At 34.1% G+C, this 20,702-nt stretch overlaps 1 protein-coding gene across 12 annotated transcripts in view; it reads left to right on the top strand.

Annotated features, from left to right (window-relative positions):
* Positions 1-20,702, top strand: part of ELMO1 (engulfment and cell motility 1) — a 536,034-nt gene that overhangs the window by 490,805 nt on the left and 24,527 nt on the right. For 9 of the 12 annotated variants that reach the window (XM_087947669.1, XM_087947675.1, XM_087947672.1 and 6 more), the window contains 3 exons: positions 856-1,019; positions 11,462-11,574; positions 19,331-19,438. In XM_087947669.1, the coding sequence (XP_087803795.1) occupies positions 856-1,019; positions 11,462-11,574; positions 19,331-19,438 (385 nt within the window). The remainder of the gene's footprint in view (positions 1-855; positions 1,020-11,461; positions 11,575-19,330; positions 19,439-20,702) is intronic. The other 3 variants (XM_087947674.1, XM_087947673.1, XM_026674852.2) reach the window with 1 other exon arrangement.

Here is a 20,702-nt window from a genome sequence, read left to right as displayed (position 1 = left end):
AAACACAGGTGCTTGCACACATACTCCCTAGGATCCTGTCCATTTCCTTGAGAGCAACAGGGTCAAACTGTTTCTAGATAACAGGGCAAGAACCTGCCTCAGGGGCTTCCACCAGACCATGCAGGCATCTAAATGGGAATGAAGTCAAGTGATTTTGTCTTCCAGAAAATCTGCAAATTCCTCAGCACGCCCCTTCAGGTGGACCTCTATCTCCTTCTTCCCCAGGAGAAGGAAGCTCACCTTGAAGAGGGTTCTGGGCAATTATCTGCAGATTCAATTAGTGTGGTTACACTTCACTGTATGAATCACCACGAGGTAGACCTTAGTAGCAGCTCTTTTTAGCAGCTCTTTTTAGGGGGAGCTTTCTTCATATTATTTCCATAGTAGTAGTGAATTAGGTTGTGCTGTGAAAGAATGCCTGGGCTACAATCTCCCATTGAGATTCTATACATGAAGATACTGAGGTGCTGAGTCTAAACTTTAAAATGGAAAGTACCCTATAGAACCAGCAAAACTATGGAAAATGTTGGGATTTTATCATATGGAGCCTTGAATTCTCATAAAGTCACATGCAGAATAACTGTTTTGTCCTATTTAAAGTTATTAAGAAACAACAGTTGGAAAGATACCAAACATAATAATTGGTCTATGTTATTTTTAAAACTATGCCACATACTTCCCAGTTTACTAAAAGTAAAACTGGAGATGTCCTATCAATATAACACAGTTGATATTACAGTATTTCAAAGTTGTTGTTTTTATAGCAGCTGCAGCAGACTTCTAAAAAGAACTTATTCTTGATCATCAAAGAGGAGTGCTACTCTGGTATAACTGCAATTTTGTTTTCCTCCACAGGTCATGCAAGTAGTGAGGGAGCAGATAATGAGAGCACTGACCACAAAGCCTAGTTCTCTGGATCAGTTCAAAAGTAAACTTCAGAATCTGAGCTATACAGAAATACTGAAAATCCGCCAGTCTGAGAGGATGAACCAGGAAGATTTCCAATCTCGTCCAATTTTGTAGGTTTTTGTTTTTTTTACTTTTTCTCTTCCTTATGACATACAATTAATGTTTGTGGCTTCTTCAGGAATAACCCCAGGAAGTTATGTAGGACTATGATTTAAAGAAAGTTTTGACATTTGCTTGCAATGTATTCATAAGTGTTTATAGGAACAAATAAGTATGACACTTTATATATCAAAAATACTTTCTTCTAGTCTTGTAGAGTTATTGGAAATTAAATGATGTTTTGACATTTTTCCCAGTATGTGTGTGTGTGTGTGCGCACGCGCACATGCGCCCTTTTTCAGTGGTGGGATTCAGCCGGTTCACACCAGTTCACCCAAACCATTAGTTAATTGCTTGTGTAGTTCGGAGAACCGGCTGAAAATAAAGGGCCTAAAGAAACTAAAGTCCCTTGAGTTCATAGCTCCAGGCAGACAGCCAAGAACCACTTAATAATTGCAACTGGAATGCAGCTGACACATGCTGAATCAAGTCAATAAACAACAGAAACTGACAGGATTAAGGCAGGGAAACCCATCAATCATCCATCTATGGAGGGGATTAATCTCTTCCCTTCAGGAAGAGGGACAAGATTACAATCATTTTCTTTTTTTTCCCCAATAAATTGTTATTATTTTCCACCAGTACAAATCTTAATTACTTTTTCAACAACACTGACATCCACATATAATATTGTCTTATACTTTAACATCTATTCGTACCTATCTTAGTCTATATTATCTTTGTTTATCATTAATGATCAATACATATTGCCTTTATATTATAGTTATTATTATACATCTTTAATATTGTCTTATTCTTTTAACACCTATTCATACCTATCTTTAATACATATATTACACATTATTGTACATTGTTGATCCTTCTGTCTATCCTATTATATCTTGCGTATCACTTTCTTGAGAATTCTTATTTAATCATCTTTTCTAATTCTTATCATCGCAACAGATTAGATTTAGGCAAAATGATAAAATACAAGGATCTATTAGATGCCTAAAGGAGATTAAAATCAAATCAAGAATTAAAAGAACAAGGAATTACAATTGATTGGTGGCTATATCTCCAAGTTCAAAACAGATACAAAACAGATTCAGAAGAATTTGAGTTTGATATGGGACAAAATCAATTGGATAAGATATCAATTGGACCAGAGCAAAAATTTATATCCAAAGCTTATAGATACTTGCTAGATTTTAGAATGGAAGAAGAAAGAGTAAAAAATACGATGATAACATGGGCGTGGAATTTTGATTATAATATAAATTTAGACAAGTGGGAAAAATTATGGAGTATAAATTATAAATTAACAACGGCCGCAACATGCAAGGAAAATTTATATAAAATGTTCTATCAGTGGCACTTAGTCCCGACAAGATTAGCCAAGATATATCCGAACGCCAACCCAAAATGTTGGAAATGCCAATGAGTTGATGGTACCTACTATCACATGTGGTGGCTATGTCCTCAGGCCAGGACCTATTGGAATAAAATTAGGAAGTGGACACAAGAAATTATTGGATGCCAAATTGAATTCAAACTGGAAATCTATTTACTTGGGATTATTCAAAAACAATATCCAAAAAAGACTAAATATCTAATTTTACACATATTGACAGTGGCCAGAATAGCTTACGCACAAATGTGGAAAGAGCAGAGGAATCCAACTGAAGAGTTAATCATACAAAAACAGCAGACTGTGCTGAGATGGACATGCTCACACTTAAAATGAGAGAGAAAGAAGAATCAGAATACTACTCGATTTGGCATAGATGGTACATATGGCTAGAAAAAAAAGATAAGAATTACAATAATTTTCATTATAAAGAGTATTAAGTAACACTTCTGTGATCAGCTGATACTCCCTGGAGTTCCCAAAGAACTTTTATAGGTGCTGCAGTGCTGGCTACTTCTTGTTTCTTCCTCGGGGAAAAGATACAGGAGGGGACAATGATGCAGCTTGATCATGCAGGAATTTAATGCATATGTGGTCCAGCCAGCTGTATTGCTCCTGCTGTGAAGCACCCAATTTAGAACATAGAGAACATAGAATAATAGAGTTGGAAGGGTTAATGGCTTTTGGCAGCATGCCCAGTCTTTCAATTAGCATGAGTGACAGCTCTTAGTTTCCCTCTCAGCTGCTGTTTGCTTTGGGGTTGGTTTTTTTAAAAAAGGGGGAAATGACTGTTTTAAGTTTTCTGCATTGTTTTAGTGGTTCCTAGCACTGTCCTTTTGGGATGTTCCTCCCTCACTCTTTTTGAAAGCCTCTAGTGATGGAGCACCCACAACTTCTGAAGGCAAGCTATTTCATTGGTTGATTGGTCTCAGCCTTAGGAAATTTCTCCTTAGTCCTAGGTTGCTTCTCTCTTTGGTTAGTTTCCATCCATTGTTTCCTGTCATGTTTTTAGCTGCTTTGGAAAATAGATTGACTCCCTCATTTTTGCAGGAGCCCTTCAAATTTCCTGACAATTAGAACATTTAATCAGTGGAACAACTTGCTTCCAAAAGTTGTAAATGCTCCAACACTGGAAGGTTTAAAGAAGAGATTGGATAACCATTTGTCTGAGATGGTGTAGGTTTTTCTTCCTAAGCAGGGGGTTGGACTAGAAGACCTCCAAGGTCCCTTGCAACTCTGTTATTCTATTCTATTCTATTCTAAATATTGGAACAGTGTGATTTCATTGTGAGTTGGACTAAGGAGAAATTTCCTAAGGGTGAGATCAATCAAGTTTACAGATTACAGATTAACAGAGTTGGAAGGGACCTTTTAGGTTATCTAGTCCAACCCATCCTCCGCCTAAGTAGGAGACCCTACACCATTTCTGACAAATGGCCATCCAATCTCTTCTTGAAAGTCTCAAGTGATAAAGCTCTCACAACTTCCAAAGGCAAGCTGTTCTATTGGTTGATTGCTCTCACTGTCAGAAAATGTCTCCTTATTTCCAGGTTAAATCTCTCCTTGTTCAGTTTCCATCCATTGTTCCTTTTTTTAAATTAAGTTTTTTATTTTATTTTAAATACAAACAATTCATCTTCCATTTAACAGTGTGTGACCTGGGTACAAATACCTTGTGCAATAATAATTAAAATGTACAGCCATATTGATTATTTTAGTATTAATTCACTATCTTATTTATATACATAATATCTCTATCACTATAATACTCCTCTTCTTAACATATTTAATTATATTAACATATTTTCTGTATTTCACTAATCTATTAGCTATTTCTAGCTTTCATATTTTTTCTCTAGCCATCGATAAAATAGTTCTCATATTATATTCAGTTTGCTCCTTCTGCAAGTGTTAATCTATTCATTTCTGCACATCCTAATATTTTCCTGATCACGTTTTCATTGGTAGGAATCTCTTCACTTTTCCAATTTTGAGCAAATACAATTCTAGCAGCAGTTAATACATGGATAATCAAATATACATTCTCTTTACTATAAATTTCAGGTAAAATCCCCAACAGGAATATTTCAGGTTTTAAATCAATATGTTGTTGTATCATCTTTTCCAACCATGTATGTATTTTGTCCAATATTTTTTGGCTTCTATACATGTCCACCACATATGACCCAGGTGTCTGGTGGCATTTCGAACATTTGGCTGATTTATCTTTAAAGATCCTTGCCAACCTCACTGGGGGTAACTGCCATCTATAAAACATCTTATACAAGTTTTCTTTATATGCAGTTGACATTGTTAGCTTATAATTTCTATCTCACAATTTCTGCCATTTATCTAGTTCTATTACATAATCAAAGTTTTTTGCCCATGCTATCATTGTCTCCTTCACTTGTTCCTCTTCTAATTTAATACCCAACAAATAAATATACAATTTTTAATCTGTCGAAAGTCAAACTGGTATTTTCAAATAGTGCTGTTCTCTGATTTTCTCCCAAAATAACAATAAAGCATTTCTTATATAATGTCTTTGAAAGTAACCATGTATCTTGTTTTTCCCATACCATAGGAAGGCATGCCAACCCAATTGCAAATCATGTTCCTCTTGTATTCCTCTGCAATCCATTCTTTCATCCATATTAACACCACGGCGTGGTAGTATAATTCCCAGTTTGGCAGTCCTCTAATTCCCAGTTTGGCAGTCCTCCTCTAGTTCTTGTATCCTGTAAAAATTTTAAATTAATTCTTGTTTCTTTCCCTTGCCATATAAATTTTAGTATTATTTTGTTAAGATCCTCAAAATATTTTTTTCCAACTTTATGAGGACAGTTTGAAACAAATATAATAATCTTGGTAATATATCCATTTTAATTGTAGCTATCCTTCCTATTAGTGATAGTTGCAGACCTTTCTTTTTTCTAAATCTATTTTAATTTATTGTATCAATTTATAATAATTATCTTCTTTAATTGTTACACATCTTGCTGTTAATTGAATGCCTAAGTACTTTACCTTCTTGGTAATCTGAATATCTAATCTCTTCATTAACTCTTTTCTGCTTATCTGTGATATTCTTCACTAAAATCTTGGGGTTTTTTTCTCTGTTTATTTTCAATCCTGCCACATCCCCTTACTCTTCTATTTTTTTCCATTAGTTTATTTTTTTTTTTATTTTTTTTTTTTATTTTGTCAAACACTTATAATATAATAGAAATAAGAATAAACATAAGTTTAAATACATGAAATAGGAACTAATAATTGGGGACAATAGGACAGGGATGGTAGGCATGATTGTGCACTTATGCACGCCCCTTACAAACCTCTTAGGAATGGGGTGAGATAGATAGAGGTTAGTTTGAGGGTAAAAGAGTGGGGGTTTGAGCATGTGACAACAGAATCAGGTAGTGAGTTCCAGACCACTCTGTTGCTGAAATCGTACTTCCTGCAATCGAGTGGTTTGGAATGGTTTACATTTAGTTTATATCTGTTGTGTGCTCTTGTGTTGTTGCAGTTAAAGCTGAAATATTCATTAACTGGTAAGACATTGTAACATATGATTTTATGTACTATGCTTAAGTCCAATCTTAGCTGGCGTAGTTCAAGGTTGTCTAAGCCTAGAATCTCAAGTCTTGTGGTGTAGGGTATTATGTTGTGAACAGAATAGTACTCTTTTTGTAAAATACTTCTGGACTTGCTCAAATGTATTGATGTCTGATATACAGTGCGGATTCCAGACAGCAGAGCTGTATTCAAGTATTGGTCTAGCAAAGGTTGTGTATGCCCTATTTAAACTCTGTTTAATTTTAAACCCTGTTTCTTGTGGATCTTCTAAAACAAAAACCAAATCATCTGCAAATGCCTGTAACTTATATTCTATCTTTATCATTTCCATACCTTTTATCTCCCTATCTTGTCTCATATTTCTAATCAGTACTTCCATAGTCAATACAAATAATAATGGTGACAAGGGACATCCTTGTCTTGTACCCTTCTTAATATTAACCTTTTCAGTCATATCTCCATTTACCATCACTTTTGCGGTTTGTTTGTAATATATTGCCTTAATCATTGTAATAAATCTCTCCCCAAAGTCCATCTCTTTTAATTGTGCCAACATAAACTGCCAGTTCACATTGTCAAATGCCTTCTGTGCATCTAAAAAAATCAACACCATTTGCTTCTCTGGGTGCACTTCATAATACTCCAGTATAGTCAACATTATTCTCATGTTGTCTTTGTCTCTTAGGGAAAAAGCCATTTTGATCTGATGTATAAACTGATTTAAAAATCACTTTAGTCTTTCTGCAATAATTGATACAAATATTTTATAAACCACATTCAATAGTGATATCGGTCTATAATTTTTAATCTGTTGCAAGTCTGAGTCTTCGTTTGGTATGAGAGTGATATATACTTCCATCCAAGAATTGGGTACCTTCACCTCTAACAATAAATCATTAAACACTTCCAACATTACATTACTTAAAGAGCCTTGCAGGTCTTTATATAATTCTGCTGTTAGTCCATCTGGGCCTGCTGTTTTGCCATTCTTTTGTGTTTTAATTTCTTCCATTAATTCCGTCATTATTATTCTTTTAATATTGTTTTATCTGTTTCTGGTACTGTCAGTAGTTTTGCTTTTTATAGGTATTGTTTTATTTTATCTTCTAAAATTGTCTCTTGATCATATAATTTTTCATAATATTTTTGAATTATTTTCTTTTTATCATTATTTTGATAGTGAAGTATCCCTTCATCATCTATTAGTTGGTAAATCAATTTATTTTCTTTCTCTTTTTTCAATTTGTATGCCAGCCATCTTCCTGGTTTATTTGCATTTTCAAAAAAGTTTTGCTTAATGCTTTTAATTTTTTGTGCTAGTTCTTCTCATTGTAGTGAGGTTTCTTCTTTTTTATTTTTTTAAAGAAAAAAAAATCCAATTATCTTTCTATAAACTGAGTATATTTCTTTTCTTTTAATATTGTTTGATTCATTGTCCATCTCAATTTCTTTTTTTTGTCCTTTCCATATAGCTTTAATTGGGTTATGAACTACCCAAATGCTTGTTTCAATATTTATCTCTTGTATGTTAGATCTTAGCTCTGCTGATAGCCACATCATATCTATTCTGGACCAGGACATATGTCTATTCAAACAAAATGAATATTGTTCTTTTTCAGGATAAGTCTCTCTCGAAATGTCTTGAATACTTAGTTCTTCCACCATTTTAAAGAAAGCTTTTGGAAGTATTTTCCTAGCATTCTTATTTGTTTTCTAGTTTTGTAATCTAGTTTTGAGTCCACAATTGCATTAAAATCTCCTATTATACATATATTTTGGTACTCCAATTCTATTATTTTTGTATGCAATTTATCATAAAAGTCCTCTTGGTCATTATTCGATGCATATATTGCTACCAACAGTATCTGTTTATCATTCATCATTATCTCCACCATCAAGATCCTTCCTTCTTCTTCTATAAAAATTAGTTTTGTGTTTATTTTCTCTTTTATATACAGTGCTATTCCTCTCTTACTTTGTTGTGCCAGAGAGGCATACAACTTTCCAATTATAGGGTATTCAAATACTTTATTGTGTTGCTTTTTAATATGATATATCCAACTTTAATTTTTCTAGTTTACTAAAAGTTCTTTGCCTTTTTATTGCAGAGTTCAGTCCATTTATGTTAATTGACAATTTTATTTTTTCTTCCATATTTTACTTATAGATGGATTTTGCTGTCCTAGTCATCCTTACTTCTCTTGGTTCTTTTTCCCTTGCTCCTTCTCTTATAGTCATTTCCTCCAAATTTCTTTTGTTCTCTTTTTGTTGTATTTCTTTCTCTCCTACAGCTTCTTTTTAATTTCTAATCTCCTTTTCCTCCCTCCCTTTCTCTTTCTCCTGTGGTTCTAAGTAATGGTCATAGAATTGTTCCACCTTCTCTATTGAGCCTCATCTGTGTCTCTGCTCCTGCTCTAAATACTTCATCCATCTCTGCCAAGACTTTTTCCTTTGTTACCTCCAAGGCCCCTGCCAACAACTCTTCTATTATCTCTGCTAAGTTTTTTCCCTTTTCTTCTTCTATATTTTGAAATCTCAAATAAAAATCTGCCTTATCCATCTCTAATGCTATGATTGTTCTTTCTTTGCTCCTTATCTGCCTGTGTCAATCTGTAATCAAGTTCTCCCACTTTTTTTCTGTTAATTCAGCTTTCTCTTCTACTTTTTGTATACTCTGTTCATGTTTTGCCATCATTTGTTGGAAGGTCTCTATTTTCTCTTCTACTTTCTCTTTATTCCCTTCTATTTTCCCTTCCATTTTTTTTAATATCCTCATGGAGCATTTGTATCATAGATTTTAATTCTGCTTGCATCACATTTGTTTTTTCTTGCTGGTCTCTGACCCACAGGGCTGGAGGCTGCTGATGAAGATACTGAAGATGGTGCAGATGTTGTTTTCTTCATTTTAAGTTTTTTCAGTATTTGTAATCCACCAGAAATTGAAAGATAACCCCAGGAAGTTGTAATCCAAAGCCAAGTTTTGTCACTCTTTAGAGTTTTCTCTTCAAGTTCTTCAAACCCTAATCCATTTTGCAAATAGAATTAACCTGATAATAATTTGTAATCCAAATAGGCCCACCATGCCCAAGAGTTTAATCACCAGCAAATTTATATCAAAAGAGAGAATTCACAAAGCCAAGGAAAAAAAAAGAAGAATCCAAGCAAAAAGGCAGTATTCAGCTTCTGTTGACTTTATCTGTTTGCTTTCATTTAAATTCCAAGAGCTACACTTTTAAAAAAAAACACAGCTTCAGTATTCTGCTCTTTATTTTAATTCTTCAGTCAAAGTAGCTCCTTATCGTTTTATTCTCAAACTTCAAGGCTATGTTTAACAGCCAGTGTAATTCCTCCTTCAATTTTCACTTCTGCCTTCAGGTGGCACTGTTGCTCTGCTTCTCCCTTCTTTTCTTTCTACATGCTGTATATCCAGTATAAGTTTTCAAAGTCCCATATAGTCTTTTTTATGTTATCCAAAAGTTCTAGGTTGGTATTGTATTCTATTTGAAATACTCAGTCGAGCTTCTTAAATCAACTCTCTCAGCAAGTCCTTTAGCCAATTTCCTGTCCTAATTATGGCTCCTAACAGCTCTCCTCACTGCTTTTCTTCTGGAGGTGGAAAGAAACAATTCTGCCTCCCCTTTTAGGTCTCACTTCCCCATAGTTGAATTCCAGGGATAATTATTCTTAATTATCCATTTTCAAAAGTAGCTCACCCAGACCGATCACACCATCTTACACTTTCACTTTCTTTCCATTTGCTGTCCCAGCTTCAGAACAGTTCGCAATGGCCGCCTTCTCTGTTGTCAAATTGGAGAACTTTCTCCAAACCAACCAGGGAGTTTGCAGGCTCCCTGTGATCAACAAAGTATGCTCTCTATAATCATCGCCCCTTCAAAACAATTTATGTCTGATAGGGACCCCTCTGACAGCTGGATATCGATGATACCACAGAGCTCTCGTATCGCCACAATGTCAGCCTGCCCTCTCCATCCATTATTCCTTGTCTGCCTACAGATGCTTTGAAAAATAGCTTGACCCCTTCTTCTCTGTGGCAACCCCTCAAATATTGGAACACTGCTATCATGTCTCCCCTGGTCCTTCTCTTCATTAGACTAGCCATGCCCAGTTCCTGTAACCCTTCTTCATATGTTTTAGTTTCCAGTCCCCTAATCATCCTGCTCTTCTCTGCACTTTTTCTAGAGTCTCAAAATCTTTTTATAGTATGGATGTAGTACTCTAGGTGTGGTCTTACTAAGGCTTTATGGAATGGTATTAGTACCTCACTTAACCTTGATTGTATCCTCTGTTAATGCAATTTAGGATTGCATTAGCTTTTTTGGCTGCTGCTACACACTGCTGGCTCATATTTAGCTGGTTGACCAATAAGATTCCAAGATCTCTCTCACAGTTACTGCTATTAAGTCTGGTTTCACCCAGTCTATATGTATACTTTAGGTTTTTCTTGCCTAAGTGTAGGACTTTACTTTCCTCTACATTGAATTTCATTTTGTTAGGTAGGGCCCAGTATTCAAATCTCTCAAAATCCATCTGGATCTTGAGCCTATTGTCTATGGCCATGATGGTGAACCTATGGCACATGTGCCACAGGTGGCATGCAGAGTCCTCTCTGCGGGCATGCGAGCCATTGTCCCAGCTCAGCTGCACCACACATGTGCATGTGCCTCCCGCTGACCAGCTGATTTTCAAGTCTTTGCCATGCATGTACAGGGGGTGGGGCACATGTGAGAAACACATGCACATGCATGGGGAGCACAAGGGTCGCATGCTCATGTGCAGGAGATGCACAGGGGCCACAGGGCACCGTTTTTGCTCCCAGGAGGCTGCAGGGAAGCCTACAAGCCCAAAATAGGGTGCGGGGGTGTGTGGCATGGGGCCCCCACTGCCTGTTTTTGCTCCCAGGAGGCTGTAAGGAGACCTACTAGTCCAAAATGGGTCATGGAGGGTGTCGCGTGCACATGTGCAGAAGGGCAGAGGGAGCACAGGGTGGTTGTGCGTGCATGCACGGGGGTCGCAGGAGATTGCACACGCATTGCACATTATGGGTGTAGGCATGCACATGCACTGTTGCGTGCACATGCGTGCACTTTTGGCAGACGACAAAAAGGTTAGCCATCACTAGCCTAGGGTATTAGCTAATACTGCCAGCTTAGTATTATATGCACATTTGGTAAGTTCCCCTTCTATTCCCCCATCTAAGTCATTTATGAAGATATTGAAGAGAACTGGACCTAAGATGGAACCTTGTGGTACCCCATTGCTTCCAATTTTCAAATATTCTTTAAAAAGTTCTCTTTCTTTATTTTATTTTCCTCCGATCTTTTGGGGTTCTTCTCCCATATTAGATCGCCACCAATTCCCAAAAGTCCTTGTGAGTTCTCTTTCCTGATATTTTTATCGGAGTTACCTCTAATGATTCAAAGGTATTTATTTGTGTTTTCCTTCCAGGGAGCTAAAAGAGAAGATTCAGCCTGAAATTTTAGAGTTGATAAAGCAGCAGCGTCTAAATCGTCTTGTTGAAGGAACTTGCTTTCGGAAGCTTAATAGTCGACGCCGGCAAGGTACAAATCAGGATTGTTTTATCTGCTTCTTGTTTAGCTTGCTTCTCTTTCCTTCTTAAATGAAATCATCTTCTTCATTCTGTAGTTAAGGTGCTTTCTAAATGGGTGTAAAGGATGTCATTTAGCATTTACAGTGCCACTTTAATAATGCTATATGATAGTCAGAAAGGTTTGTTATTATTTTTAAGCTATGGTGTTAAGGTTAATACAAACCTTTTTCTGAAAGCAGATTTTCTGATCCACCACCAATGTTTGATTGTGGCAGCCCATGAAATGTCAGTGAGCAGGAAGAAAGCATATATTGTCATAGGGAAATCCCAGCACATGTTTACAATCTGCAAATTGATCAAGGAATTATTTTAGGAAAAGATATGGGAATAATTTTTATGGCAACAACTTTGCCCTATTGTAGTTGCAAGTGGAAGTTAAGTTCAATTGAATATAATTTTTTGATAAGAGTTTTGCAGACATAAGCTGCCGTTTCTCTTTTTAAGTAAGAACATTTTAAAATAATTTGTTCTCATGCTGCACAAAGTATTTTTCTTATCTTTACCATTTCAGGGCAAATTCTTTTTTTTAACCTTTTTTTATTTTATATTTACAACAATTCCATCTTTTGTTTCAAACTATGTGCTGACTGGGTACATATATCTTATGCTTACAATTATAATTAATACTGTTCTTACCAATATAACAACAAACATATTTTCTTATAGCTATTATTTGATATATCTGTTATTATTTAACAATCTTAACTTATTTCTCTAATCCATTTTAATTTGTTTTATTTTCCAACCATTGATAAAATAAATCCCATACCATGTAATATTCCATTTCTTCTTTTTCTTTAATTACCAATGTTAACCTGGTCATCTTTGCACATTCAAATGTTTTATCAATTACTTTTCCCTCTATCGGTATCTTATCACTTTTCCAATTCTGAGCAAATACAATTCTAGCTGCTATTAATATGTGTATAATTAAATATGTTTTTTCTTTACTTCAGGTACCATTTCTAATAAAAAATATTTCAGGTTTCAAATCTATATGTTGCTTTATCATTTTTTCCAACCATGTGTGCATTTTTGTCCAATCTCTTTTAGCTTCTATATGTTCTGGGTGTCTGGTGGCACTTCCAGCATTTGGTTGATTTATCTTTAAACATCTTAGCTAATTATGCTGGTGCAAAGTGCCATCTATAAAACATCTTATACAAGTTTTCCTTATATGCTGTCAATATTGTTAATTTATAATTCCTGTCCCATAGCTTCTGCCATTTATCTAATTCTATACCATATCCAAAGTTTTTTGCCGATGCTATTGTTGTTTCCTTAACTTGTTCTTCTTCTAATTTAACACCTAATAAATAGCAATATAATTTTTTGATCAACTTATCTTCCGTTCCTGTTAATATTTTATCCAATTCTCAACTCCTTATAAATCCCTTCAGCTTTAATATCTTTTTCATATCTTGATTGTATTTGCTTTTAGGAATACTAATGCATTTCCAACACTTGTTCATTCAGTTCTTGTTTTGTTTTGAGCTCACCCTTTTCATTTAAAATAGTTCTCATTTTAAAACATTTGGATGTGTAAGTGTTTCCATTGTTGATAGTCAGAACAACGGAATCTTCATATAATGTTGTTCTCTGTTTTTTCCCCATGCTAATAACAATGCATTCCTGACCATAGGTCTTTGAAAATACCCATGTATTTTACTTCTCCCGTACCATAGAAATGCATGCCAGCCCAATTGCAAATTTTGCCTTTCTAATGTCAACAACCTTCTATTTCTCAGTGTGATCCATTCTTTCATCCAAGTTAATACCATGGCCTGATAATATATTTCCCAATTAGGTAACCCAAATCCTCCTCTAGTTCTCGCATCCTGTAATTTTTTTGCATTAATTCTTGCTTTCTTCCCTTGCCATATGTATTTCAGTGCTATTTTATTAATATCTTCAAAATATTTCTTCCAATTTTATCGGAATAGTTTGAAACAAATACAACACTTTTGGTAATATATACATCTTAAATTGCTGCAATTCTTCCTGTTAATGATAACTGCATATTGCCCCATTTTTCCAGATCTATCTTAATTTGTTATTTAAGTTTATAATAATTATCTTCTTTAATTGTTCCACATCTTGCTGTTGACTGAATTCCCAAATATTTAACTTTCTTTACTATCTGAATATCTAAACTCTTCATCAATTCTTTTTTCTGTTTCTCTGTCATATTTTTAACCACTATCTTAGTTTTTCCTTTATTTTCAATCCTGCCATTTTCCCATTTTCCTCTATTTTATTTAGTAACTTGGGTCCTGTTCCTAGAGGTTCTTCTAATATAAAGACTAGATTGTCTCTAAATGCCTGTAATTTCTACTCCTCTTTTCTTATTTCTATCCCTTTTATCTCCTTATCTTTCCTAATATGTCTATTTAGCACTTCTAATTTCATACAAATAACAATGGCAACAGGAGGCACCCTTGTCTTATTCCTTTCTCAATGTGATTTTTTTCCCGTCAATTTTCCATTTACCATCACTTTTGCATATTGTTTATAATATATTGTCTTAATCATTTTAATAAACCTTTCCCCAAATTTCATTTCTTCCATTTGTGTCAATATAAACTGCCGGTTCACGTTATCAAAGGCCTTCTGTGCATCCAAGAATATCAATGCCATCTGTTTTTCAGGATGAGCTTCATAGTCCTCCAAAGTGTTTAAAATTATTCTCATATGTCCTTTATTTGTCTCCTAGTAAAAACCCATTTTGATCTGAATGTATAAATTGTTTTAAGTATCTCTTTAGTCTTTCAGCCATTATTGAAGCAAATATTTTATAATCTGAGTTCAGTAGTGATATTGGTCTATAATTTTTAATCTGTTGTAAATCAGTATCATCTTTCAGAATAAGAGTGATGTATGCTTCCATCCATGAATTAGGTATTTTTGCCTCCGTCAAATTTCATTTGCTACTTCTAATAATGTATTACTTAAAGAATCCAGTAGGGTTTTGTATAGTTCTGCTGATAGGCCATCCTGTCCTGGTGCTTTCCCATTATTTTGTCTTTTGATCGCTTCTGTTAGTTCCATCAATGTAATTCTTTCCTCTAACATTGTTTTAATTTCTTCTAGTACATTGGGTAGTTCTGCTTTTTTTTTAGATATTCTTTTATTTCTACTCTTCCCACTTGTTTGTCTTCATAGAGTTCTCTCTAGTATTTTTGAATTATTTCTTTTTTGTCTTCATTTCTATGGCAGAGGTTACCTTTATCATCCATTAGTTGTGAAATCCTTTTCTTTTTTCAATCTATATGTTAACCACCTTCCTGGTTTATTTGCATTTAAAAAAAATTGTTTGGAACTTTTTATTTTTTGTGCAAGTTCTTCTTTGTCTATTATTTTCATCTTGTGCTTTGTTAAATTCATTTTATGTTGTATATCCTTTTTTGTGGTTTCTTTTGAAGTTCTTTCTCCAGCTTTTTATATTCTTCTAGTATCTTTTGTCCCTGTCTTTTCTTTCTGTTTCTCTTTCTCATATATGTTATTGTTAGTCCTCTTATATAAGCTATTGCTGTATCCCATACGTTTTATAGCAAAGTTTCATCTTTTCTATTTTTCTCAAAGAAGAATTTCAATTTTTCCCCATGTATTTAATGTACTCCTTTTCTCTTAGTATTAAATTGTTCATCGTCCATCTTGACCTCTTTCTTTATCCTTTCCATATTACTTTAATCAGATTGTGTTTTCAATACTTATTTCTTATATGTTAGTAATTAACTCTGTTGTTGCCCACATCATATCTATTCTGGATTAAGACAGATGTCTGTTTGAGTAAAATGTGTATTGTTTATTTTTTTGGTATATTTCTCTCCACATATCTTGAATTGCTAATTCATCTGCCATTTTGAAGAAAGATTTTGGTAATGTTTTCCTGTTCTTTTTATTTACCTTTTGTGTTTTATAGTCCATTTCTGTGTCTACTATTTCATTAAAATCTCCTGTAATACAAATATTTTCGTATTCCAATTCCATAATTTTCTTTTGTAATTTATCATAGAACTCTTCTTGGCTTTCATTTGTATAAATTGGCTTTCTTGGCTTTCTTTTGTATAAATTGCCACTAATATTGTCTGTTTACAGTTCATCAATATTTCTACCATTAACACTCTCCCGTCATTATCTTGATAGATTAATTCCGCTTTTATAGTGTCCTTTATATATAATGCTATTCCTCTTTTACTTTGTTGTGTCAGAGAGGTATATAATTTCCCATTCTTAGGATAGTCCAATATTTTCTCATGTTGTCTTTTAATATGCACTTCTTGTAAACAATTATATCCAATTTAAGTTTCTCTAATTTATTGAAAGTCCTTTTCCTTTTTACTGCCGAATTTAGTTCATTTATATTAATTGTCATTAATTTTATTTCTTTTTCCATATCTTTATTTATAATATGGTATTGTTGCTCTTGTCACTCTCGTCTCCCTTGGTTCCTTCGGTTTTTCTTCTTCTCTGATTATTCTCTCTTCCTGTTCTCTTTCCTCTCCTCTTCGTTGTCTTTCACTTCCTCCGGCAGCTTCTTCTCTCAGTTTTATTTCTTCAATGTCCTTCCTTTTTTCTCCCTCTTGTTCTCTGAGATAATGGTCATAGAACTGCTCTGCTTTCTCAATTGTATCTAATCTAATCTAATCATGCCATGTCACCATTATTCCCTCTAGTATCAGCCATCAAAAGTTAATCTCTCTTTTAATTAAGCATTTTGTCAGAAATTTATATTCCCTCCTTAGATCTCTAACGCTTTTTGGTATTTGCTTCAACACTGTTATCACCTTCCCTTTGTATTTTAATGTGTCATCGATCACTTTCGCATTTCTCTTCTTGTATCTTTTTTTTTTTTTTTTGTAAATCTAACATGTACTTCTTTTGGTAGCTTATTTCTTAGTGCATATCTGGTCTGGACCCTGAATATTTCATCTATAAGAGTTATCACTTTTTATTTTGTTAGTTCCAGGGCCCCTGCTAGTAGCTCTGCCATTATTTCAGCTAAATTTTCTTCCTTTTTTCCCTCAATGTTTGAAATCTTAAGTAATAGTCAGCTTTATCCATCTACAACATAATATTTTTCCGTGTTTTGATCTGCTATTGTTAATCTATAATCCATTGCTCCTATTCTTTTTTCTGTTATGTCTGCTCTCTCCTCTATTTTCCCCATCCGTTCCTCATTTTTCATCATCAACTGTTGGATGTTCTCTACTTTTTCTTCTATATTGCCTACTTTCCCTTCTACATTCTCTATTTTTTCATCCATTCTTTCTATTTGCTCTCGTAATACTTGTAGGATCTTTTTAATTTCTGTCTGCATTGTAACTGCCTTCTCTTGCTGTAGCATCAAGTCAACGAATCTTTGTCCTCCTGGGCTAGAAGCCGCCAAGGAGGAAACTGAAGATGGGGTGGATGTTGTTGCTTTTTTCATTTTTTGATATTATATTTGTTGTCTCTTAATAATCTCTTTGTAAATCAAAATCAATTTATAATCCACAATGGAGTCTTTCTCCAAATTTCTTTCTTTGAGCTTCTATCCCAATAAATTCCAAAGAGTAGTGACTGTACAAATCCAGTGAGAAAATCAGCCATTTTAAAGCAAAATCCAAACAGAAGAAGAATTCAAGAAAGAAAGAAATAATAAAATAAAAAAATAAGTCAAAAAGATTTTTTTTCTTGTACTGAGTGTAAAAAGGTAAAGGAGATAAAAAGTAAAGGAGTAAAAAGGATACTAATCTCCTTAAAAAGTTAAGAAATTAAAAATTTGAAATTTGAAAAAGAAAAAAAAGGAAAGGAAAAAAAGAAAAAAAAAATTTATAAGAAAAAGTATGAGACAAAAGGAAAAAGTATAATAATATCCCTAAAGTTGTTCTAGTATTATGTCCCAATAAATAAATAAATAAATAAATAAAAACAGGAAAGGTATAGTTTAATTATCCAGTTATAATCCATCTTATATCATCAGGTCTCAGCATCCAGCCTTCAGTTGTTTCCCTGTGTTAAATTCCACAGTGCAGTTTTGCCAATGCAATCAAAACAGTTCAGGAGAAAAGGATTTCATCTTCTGTTTCTTTATATCTCCGTTGTTTCTTATAGTGTCCAAGAGTTATACTGTTTTCAATATAAGTTCCCAATATAGCTCTCTATGTCTGTCAACAATGTTTCTTTATCTCCACATTCTCCAACTGTCAAGGTCAGACAGTCAAATAATCAAATAATTATTTTTCCCTTCTCCCTCTGTCTTCAAATTGTTCTTCCCTGTAGATAACACTGTTGCACTGCTTTTTCTTTCAGCTTTAACAGTTCCTTAATCCTTCAAAATTTATATTTAAATGCAAATATTTAAAAGTTTAAAAATTTAGGAAAGAAAAAATAAATTAGAAAAAGATGTAAATCCAAATTTCTTTTCTTAATCCCCTTAATTTAGTCCAATAAATTCAAAAATCCAGTCCATTTTTTAAAAATGTCTGTTTTCTAGTCCATAATTAATGGCTTCCTCTTTCTATTTGTGCCAGAAATCACTTTCCTCACTGCTTTCTTCCAGGGAGGGATATTTACCCACCACCACCTTTAATTCTGGCTTTCTCTTTTCCCTGTTCTTTTCAGGGGGCTCTTGCTTTAATATTTTAAAAAGTTTTACTTTCTCACCAAGTTCGATCACACTCTTCCTTTTCTTCTTTCCATCGGAGACTGCCCCAGCCTTATAGTGGTTCACAATGACCACTTTCCTTTTCAGTCAGTTAGAGAGGCTATCTCTGGATCTACCAGGGATATTGCAGTATCCCTGGGATCTACAGAGTGTCCCCTCCTCGATGATCACCCCTCCGAGGCGATTTAGGTCAAATTGACCACCGGCTGTCAGCATTTCGACAGGTTACCCCAGGAGCCCCTAGGGATTCTGTCATGTTGCTGCAGCATCAGCTCCACCCCTCAGAAAAACTTAAGGGTCAGACAGTTATGGGAGTTCAATTATTTTTTCCCCCTTTTCCACCCCCTAAGGTATAAATAGCTATTTTTAAAGATTTTAGGAATACAGTATTATGTATTACATTTCCTTTGCCATAGAATAATTGTATGCCTTTTCAGATTAAAATTGCAAGGAGCCATTTCGATACATCATATATTTTCATGGATGGATTTTTGAAACAGTAAAGTAGGGTAGAAACTCCACTTTAAGACTTTACTTAAACTCTAAGTAAATATAATTAAGTAAAATACTGGCATTTTTTATCATAGCATTACATCTAGAATGAAGCATGACACAGAATCAGATAATATTCCAACAATATCAAATAATTTCCCCTACTTTGGCAATCCCCTATTTGGCAATCCCTGAAGTTTAGACCACTGTTATCTGACCTTTTAAGTGAAAAGGAGAAACATCTAAGTTCAGGTACAGCAAAACAGCATATTGGACAGATCCAAATTATACACGCTGTTTATTAAATAAAGGTGTTTTAAGAAAAAGAAGTCCTTGCTACCTTCATTTTCTACAATCATTTTTGAAGAAAATGTACTGATAGAAGATAAAGGTAGTAAGAAAATTCATGGAGACTGGATAAAATTCAGCTACAAGATTTGATGTTCCACAAATATTTATTGATAATTCTAATTTGTTTCTTGCAATGTAATAATTGTTTGTTTCATTCAAGGTGTTGTTGTCTTGGTTGTTGTGATACAAAATAATAACTTCCTTTATTTATCAGACAAATTTTGGTATTGTCGACTCTCTCCGAACCATAAAGTTTTGCATTATGGAGATTTAGAAGAGAGTCCCCAAGGAGAAGTTCCACATGATTCATTGCAGGATAAGTGTAAGTGACTGATAACAAACAACTTTTACTTTTTTAATTACATATAGCATTTTACAATGAGATTTAGAATATTGTGATGTCGTTACTGTCAGGTTACAAACCTTTTGAGAAAATTGAATTCTTTGAGAAAATTGGAAGAATGGGATGAAGAAAAAGAGAGTTTTGTTATCTAGAAATAAAAAGAAAGTGAGGACCCATTCTAGTCCTTCTGTTAGAAATGAATACCACCTCATTTCACCCAGTTCTCTGCCAAACTATTCAACTAGCTTCACTGCTATCCACAACTCCAGCTTTGTAGTATCACTAGAATTCTTCATACAGGGGTTCAGATGATTGTACAGCAAGAAATCTGGGAAAACATTTAAAATGCACTTGCACATTACCAGAAAAAGCTTTATTTGGTCCCAGGCCTTAGAGTCTTATAAATAAGTTTGTAGGCTACTTGCACCATGCTGTGATAGTTTTTCTCTTTTTTAGCTCAGATGTTTTACGTTTTTATTTCCCATAAGCGAACTGAAAGGATATATATGCCCTAAGTTGCTTATTTTTAGTGCCATCAGTGAAATTACTATTTGTAAAACTCATTTATCATAAATTCTGATGAAAACAGCAGGAATTTTTCTGTCTTATTTTTAAAATGCCTTGTTATAAAATATCTTCATTAGTGTTGTTTATAATACTTTGAACTCAAGAAATAGTGCAATGTAATATCAGCAGCAATTTTTTTATTATAAAGACCAATATATAGAGACAAATATACACTCACAAAACAAATGCAATGCAGTAGTTTAAAATGAGACCTGAATACTGTAATTCATAGTTATGACATTCTACTCGGTCCTGCAACCAGAGCAGAAATAATTACAAAAAATCTCAATCCACAATCTTGCGGAAGTCCACAATCCTACAGTAGGCCAAATGGAGTCCAGCAATTTCTAACTTCCAAAGATGGTTCTTCCACATGTAATGGAGTTTTATTGCCTCCTCCCAGAAAAAAACATTCCAATAGGATCACTTTCAGCCTCCTTTTAGCTGGCACCAAACCGAAGGTTCCATATTTTGGCATCTTCAACAAGCAATAAATGCTCAGGTCCATGCCAAGGAGGGTGCAGGATGTACAGATGATCTATTAGTAAATATTTATTACTAGTAAATATTAAAGAATTCATAATTCTCCATTCTGATAGGTCACAAATTACTAAAATAAGTATTTTATTTATGATACAAAGATATAGGTACAATTGTGAACAAAAGGCTAACACAT

The sequence above is a fragment of the Notechis scutatus genome, chromosome Z (assembly GCF_049901735.1).
Source record: "Notechis scutatus isolate UNSWTSFEM ecotype Mainland chromosome Z, rNotScu1.2, whole genome shotgun sequence".
NCBI classification, from domain to species: Eukaryota; Metazoa; Chordata; class Lepidosauria; order Squamata; family Elapidae; genus Notechis; species Notechis scutatus.
Note: the sequence above shows the minus strand (reverse complement) of the source record. Positions and strands in the feature narration are given on the sequence as shown.